The following is a 6,900-nucleotide window of genomic DNA, read 5'->3' as shown; positions in this document are numbered from 1 at the left end:
TCCTATAATAAGACCACAGTGTATGTAGCTCATCCTACAATAAGAGAATACATCATGGAGGGCGACATCACAGAAAAAAGAGCAAATTAGATCACCAAGATGCTAGAATACGATGTCGACATCAAGCCCACAAAGCTGGTCTGCGGGAGAGGTTTATGTGAGTATATAGTGCAGGACAGTGAACCCCATGGTTTTGAAGCCATCTTAGAAGAGATAGTTATGTTTATGCCCAACACCCCCAGCGAAAGTTGCATTGACAAAAGAAAAAAATTCATGAAGACAGGGACCTTTCCCAAAAATCTTCCCCCGGCCAAGAGGAGATTCTATCAACTCCAAAACAGCGGTTTTCACCTCATAAATGAAATTCTTTTCAAAAGAAATTTCGATGGAGTTCTACTCCGATGTGTGGACCAGGCCAAGCTAATAAAATTCTCCAAGAATTTCACTACGGCCCCTCAAGAGGCCATTTCTCTGCACCTACAACCGCGATCAAAATTACTCAAGCCAGATACTTTTCGTCATCCATGTTCAAAGATGTATACACTCTAGTAAGAGGATGTAAAGAATGCCAATATTATGCAGGGAGGGGTAAGAATTCAGCCATGCCACTCAGGCCTATGTCAGTTGAAGAGCCTTTTGCTCAATGGGGTCTCAATTTTGCCGGGATGATCAATCCTCCAAGTTCAACTAGACATAAATGGATCCTGACTGCCACCGACTATTTCACCAGATGGTCTGAAGTCGTTCCCCTGCAGAATTCAATTGAAAATGAAGTACTATCTTTCCTAGAAGAACTGACTTGTCGATACGGTCCCCCAAAAATTGTTATATCAGATAACACACGTACATTCACTAGCTCGTGAACCACATAGTTAGCTCTTAGCAAAGGTATTTATCTCAAAACCTCCTCTAACTACTACCCCCAAGGGAACAGTCTGGTAGAATCTACTAACAAGAACCTGATCTGACTTATCAAGATGATAGGCACAGAATATAAGAGGGAGTGGCACCATCACCTAAGGAGTGCATTATGGGCTGATTGCATAACACCCAAGCAGATTCTCAAAACTTCCCCGTACAAGCTAGTATACGGGAAAGATGCATTCTTTCCTCTGTCACTGGAAATTATGGCGTTATAGTTGCTAAAATCTATGGATATCGCCGAAAATGGCCTAATGGCCATAAGGCTAGCGGAGATTATAGAGTTAGAGGAAGCAAGGGAAGTCGCCTTCACAACTCTCCAGGATAGGCAAGAAGTCATAAAAAGGTGGTTCGATAGTAAAACGAGTTCTGATGTTATATTCGCCCTCAAAGACCTTGTTCTGAAGTACAATGAGAGGATGGCGAAGCCAGGTCAGCACACCAAGTTTGACTGCCTATAGGAGTGTCCTTTCCATATCATAGGATGTAAGGGTTTCCACGCTTTTGAGTTAGAGGACATGAATGTAGACTCCCTCTCCATCTCGGTTAACAGTTTTCATCTTAAGCCTTATTATTAAGGGTCCCTTCCCCTTTCCATGTAAATAGTGTATACTATGTGCATATGTGTGGTGTGTATTTATTTTAATTATTTCCAGCTCAACAAGCATTAGGAAAGAGAGACTAGATAAAGAAAAAGTAAAATCATTATATTAAGTCTTTCTCGTATATTGTTACAAAATGTGCGGGCCCTCGGCCTCTCTCTTGTTTACATCTTATAGTTTCAAGCGCAAGTCATGCTTTACCACTCTTCTCAGAGGCTAGCTTTAGTATCAGAGTCCCCTTCTTCTCCTAGCCATTCTGAATTAGAAGAACTCTCAGGCTCCCCGTGCATGAATATAACCACCAGGTTAGGAGGCTGATCCGACAGTAGGACTCTTGGGAAGATATAGTCCCTGAAGCCAATATACCATTCCATGCCTTCTGAAATGGGGACCATCATATGTACTCGTAGGAGAAACTCTATAGCTAGCTTGGTGCGGTACCTATGGGAAGACAATGACATGATTTTCAAGCCATGATAAGTGGATGCCACCTCACTTCTTCATTTTGTAAGATGAAGCGCTCTAAGTCAAATGCCACAGGGAGTCCAAGGAAAGGTACATGATACACGACTATATCTTCAAGGCCTCCTAGATAATCTAGAGGAAAGAGTGCTTGAGTTAGCTACACTGCCAGTAGCCCAGATTGGCCGCAATCCAACAGAGAAGCCACGAAGCACAAGCAAATATCCGTATTCACCTGGTATCAGTTTGGATTGCCAATGAAATCTTCCCCTAGTATCCATTTGATGGCAGCAATTATTAATGGATTTTTCCTTCTCGTCATCCCTTGCATCCTTCGGTCTGATATATTCCCTAGGAAAGTGACTTGTGCCCTTCTACTGATGAGTCGAACCGGAGTATCCATTTCTTCAGAAACTCCATCGTTATAGCTCACGTTGTGATGAAAGAATGTCTAAAAAGACATATTTATAGCAAAAATCTTGGCAAGTAAGCAATCGGCAACTTGAGCTTACCCTTGTCCCATTTTAATGTCTCTGTCACACCTCTATTAATTTGCGTCACATGAATGGGATTATTTCTAAGATATCGGTGTTTAGTCAGTCACTTTGAAAAGAGGAATGGATGGAAACAAAGAGCCATACGTACTTTCATGTACGTCACCTTTAAATGCGAAAGCTCCACTAGCCTATTTCAGCTCAAGCAGCCATTATTCCTAACTGATCCTCTTGATTAAAGAAAGATTTTGCCTAAGGAACTTTTCCCGAGGAACGCCAAATCAACCAAATAGTTTTTTTTTTGGAAAGTGGGAATGATGACTCCCCTCATTCATGGAGGTTGATCGCAGCAGAATTTTGAGTTGGCGCGTGTGTAAGCCGAGCCTTAGCTTTCACAAAAAACAAGGCATGTCATGCATTTAAAAGTTCAAAGGCTCTCCTGGTCATCAATCTATTCATTTTGTTGCCAAGGAGTGAGGCCAGAGGAAGACGTGCAGGTTTCTATTCCTTATCTCTATTTTGATAACAACACAGGAAAGGATGATTGTCTGCCTTGATGGATTCTGAGGGTTCATCTACAAAAGCTGCTCCCAGAGGTTTCTGGGTTGATATTTTCAAGGAACTATCTTACTCCTCTCATGCCATTCCACCAAAGAAGGATTATCCAAAGACAAAGGCCAAAAAGAAAATGATGACCCGAAACTCATCGGTTGTTCTAGATTCCTTAGAAAACATCTATGAGCCTAAGATCCGATAGTAGCCCAAAAACCTTAGAGAGGCCACTTGTTCGAGGATGTTGCATCATAGAAATGATCCTCATTCTATTGCGGTGCATTTCTACAAGAGTGGTGCTCCCTAATCTTTGGTCCCCGTAGTTCCCTACCATCCTAAACTTGTGGCCGCCTGTGCGGAGGTTTTTGATCCCACCTCATTTTCTATCAGCGGCTCGCACCTGAAACTGATCATATCTCTGGAGGCCATTAGGGAAATGCTATGCTCCCCAATCTTGGAAAATATTGAAGTTTTCTTGGAAAAATCCATAGAGGAATTTTGGAGCACCAAGAGAGATGTGTTAACTTTCTGTCAAAACGCCCTCAACCGGAGTTTGTCAGCAGGGCTTCCAAAGTTCCCTTTGTCATACAACGATCTGAAACAAGATGACCTTAGAGATATCTCATCTACCCTGGCATGGCTACGTGGTCATGATAATGACCAGGATATCACAACTTTCATGATGGGATTTCTTTTTAAATGTAGGAAGTAAAGGGAACCTTTCCACTTCGACTTCTCCACGACTATCACTAAGGCCATGGTCAAGTAGTTATCCGAGTTTCAACCATTGCAACGTTTTAGGTTCTCTTTAGTATTGGTGCATCTGCTTCTGCATCAGAATGAATCTTTCTTTGCATAGTTCATGTGCTTGGACACTTTTGATGAGGTAGGAAATGTAATGCCAGTGTCTTGTTGGATGCCTCTGTTGCTGGCCTCTTATGACTCCTATCAGTTTTTAGATTTGTTCTTGGCTCCCATGCTCAAGGATTTTGGAGTGATTCCCAATGAACCTCTCACCCATTTCTCATACGTTCAGATGAACTGGATGTAAAATGAACACCCTCCTTGTGATTGGTTCATGGGCCCTAATTTCTCTTTCATCCACGTACATGGTTTCTTTGAAGAGCCATTCCGGCTACCTACTTACGTGACTAACAGAACCCTAGCTCTGGAAATGGCAAGGTAGCTGGAAAGAGTCGAGCAAGCAATTGGCTCTGGGAAGCACAATACCTCCATTACATAGGATAACAAGACCATTGGCCTAATTACCCTAGTAAGAAGAAAAGTTGTTGAGGAAACCCTGACTTCAAAGATGATGCAACTGGGTTTCATGGTAATTGATGACTCTTGGAGTTACGACCCTGATGGCTACTTAAGTACAGGGAAAAACACTGTGAGGCATGAGCCTCAAGACTCATGGGTGGAACGTACCAACCCCCAGGTTGACGACCCAAGCAAATATGTGGGTCCTCATGATTTTCCTATTTTGGATCACCCCTCGTGGTTAAAATTTTATACCCCAGTACAAAGGTTCAACCCCACAAAGTCTATTCCTTAGGCATTGTTGGAGGGTATGAAAACTTTATCCTAGCCCAAAAAGAAAAGGGAAAATTTTTGGGTCTATTGTCAGGAAGTAAATCAACTTAGAGCTAGCCTTGGAAATGCACCCCTGGATGAGCGTTTTGAGCAGGAATGGAGTAAGGTAAATAAATCCTATGATGAGACAGGTGATAGTTCCTCGCACAGAGACTCATCTCCCAAGATAGCTACTCAGCAGGAAGTTGGGATTATAAATATCGAAGGGCAGGAGCCAGAAATCCTTCTTTCTTTAGATAGTGCAACCCACAGACCTCATTCACAGTCTAGTAAGAGGCGGTCTGAGAAGCAGTCTTCTGAGGCCCCCCTAAGGAAGAAGCCATATCTCAGTGGGTCAGAAGGGGTTGAACCTAATACATCAATGACAACATCTACAGATCTTCAACCACTGCAGCCTTCGACCAATCAGGTACGTCCCTTTTTCCCCTCTTCCCATTCTCTGGATGTCCTTGCAGCTACTCTCGCACCTATCATGCAAACCTTAGTCCCTACTACTCTTACTTTGGCCCTAGCAGGTATGACCATTAATCCCCAAGACATACTCACATAAGCCTCCATTCCTTTCCCAGGTGCAATCCCCATATCTACAACTTTTCAGTCGCCCACATTAGAAGCAGTCCCTGTGTCGTGTAGGCTAGGTTTTGAAGAGTATTCCCCTAGAGTATGGCTGCGGCATCCACTAGTTCCTTCCCATTAGTGGGCTCCCCTTTTGTCCTATTATTTTCCCTGCTAGCAGTGACTCATCTGGTCCAATCCTCTTTCATTGCCCCTTTTTCACATTTGCCTTTCGCTGTCCCTCCTGGTGCAGTTTTTGTAGGTCAAGCCATTGATCATCTGGATAGTTTCCAGCAGCAGGTTGTTTATGATAAATCCATTGGTTTGAATAAAGAAAATAAGAGGAAGGAGAAGGAAGGTTCTCATCATGCTCGTCCTCGTCTATAGACCCATTTCAATGAACAAAGAGATTGCCTTTGCTTTGCAAATCTAGTTCCCAAGGTTGACAAGCCAGAAATCTCAGATGAGGCCCGATGATTATGAGCTACAAGCAATGGGTGTTAGTCTCCAAAGTGCCATAGAATCCGACAAGGTTGGAATGATGAAAGAAACTTCTAAAGCAGTGTCCACAGACTTTATTAAGAAGAGTCATCGTTCAGAAAAGCTCCAAGCAGAAAATGTTAGCCTCCGCGATTCCCTTTCCTAGCAAAGGAAGGAAGATAAGGCTAGGGTATCAGAGATAAATCGTCTGCAGAGTCTACTAACTCAAGCTAATTCAGAGAAAGGAAAGTTGCAGTCGGCCCTTAACAGCGTAGGTTCCTAGCTAAAATGTCAAGAAGTGACAAGAAATGTAGCCCTAAAGAAATTACAAGATAAAGACTCTGAGATACAACGATTGAAAGCTGCTTCAAGGGATGTCACCCAGGTTCAGATGTAATTGCACGAAGAAATTCTTCTTAAATAAGGTTATGCCCATCAACTGAGTGAAGCTTAGGTATCACGGTTGGACAAGAAGATGAATTTTGAAGCTGAGTTGAAAGCAAGAGAAGCTAGTCTTGAACAATCTGGCAAATGCGTTTCAGAATTGGAGACTCTTCTACAGCAGGAGCAGAACCATACATTACAGTTGCAACAGACCGTCAGGACTGGGGAGGCAAAAATATTAGCCTTAGAAAATCAAGTGGCTATTGAGCAAAACAAAATCCAACAACTCCAGCAGGAGATGATTGGGAAAGATAATGAGATATCTCGATTGATGAACCTCCCACCCCCGCAACCGATGGCTCCAGACTTCTCCACCATGCTAACAGAGTTGTATGTTTCCCATTGGGAAAAAGTAAAGTAGTACTGCCCATCCTTGCAGCCGGTGTTAATATTTCTCAGTGATGCGCAGTCCCTCTATGCCGAGGCTGGGCACCTTATTAATAATTCTATGCTTATCATTGGTCCGAAGTTCCCAATAGCCTAGAATCTTATTTAGTTTCTTTATTCTACTCAAGAGGAGGAGCTTAGGGAGAAAGGGATCATAGATCACCAACAATTAATCAAAAAGACTAATGTCTTCATAAACCACCATAGGATAATTATGCAGATGTCAGCCGCTCTGACGCCTTTGCAATTTTTAGTACCAGACATTAAACGGTGTGTCAAGAAATTTGTTTCTCTAGGCTTACCTTCTCCTTTCCCAATGGATGGTTCTATGCTACGGATCGAGCAAGTATTGTAGCAGATCGAGAATGTGCAGTAGGATAGACTTTTCCTATCACGGCTAGGAAGCC

The 6,900-nt window shown here is 42.8% G+C and overlaps 1 protein-coding gene across 1 annotated transcript; it reads left to right on the top strand.

The window, feature by feature from the left end:
• The first annotated feature begins 1,175 nt into the window (after nucleotides 1-1,175).
• Nucleotides 1,176-6,467, top strand: LOC131875997 (uncharacterized). The gene is made up of 5 exons (XM_059220753.1): nucleotides 1,176-1,353; nucleotides 4,414-4,493; nucleotides 4,662-5,036; nucleotides 5,616-5,801; nucleotides 6,117-6,467. Exons 1-5 carry the CDS (start codon nucleotides 1,176-1,178, stop codon nucleotides 6,465-6,467), a joined length of 1,170 nt encoding a protein of 389 aa, XP_059076736.1.
• Nucleotides 6,468-6,900: the final 433 nt, after the last annotated feature.

This window comes from Cryptomeria japonica, chromosome 5 (genome assembly GCF_030272615.1).
Source record: "Cryptomeria japonica chromosome 5, Sugi_1.0, whole genome shotgun sequence".
NCBI classification, from domain to species: Eukaryota; Viridiplantae; Streptophyta; class Pinopsida; order Cupressales; family Cupressaceae; genus Cryptomeria; species Cryptomeria japonica.
Note: the sequence above shows the minus strand (reverse complement) of the source record. Positions and strands in the feature narration are given on the sequence as shown.

What these genes read in the sequence shown, in the direction of transcription:
- LOC131875997 (XM_059220753.1), top strand. Translation starts at nt 1,176, where the DNA reads ATGGCCATAAGGCTAGCGGAGATTATAGAGTTAGAGGAAGCAAGGGAA. An exon ending in TTGACGACCCAAGCAAATAT is followed by an intron (nt 4,494 to 4,661) that starts GTGGGTCCTCAT and finishes GTCTATTGTCAG; the next exon opens with GAAGTAAATCAACTTAGAGC. An exon ending in TGCAGCCTTCGACCAATCAG is followed by an intron (nt 5,037 to 5,615) that starts GTACGTCCCTTT and finishes TTGCAAATCTAG; the next exon opens with TTCCCAAGGTTGACAAGCCA.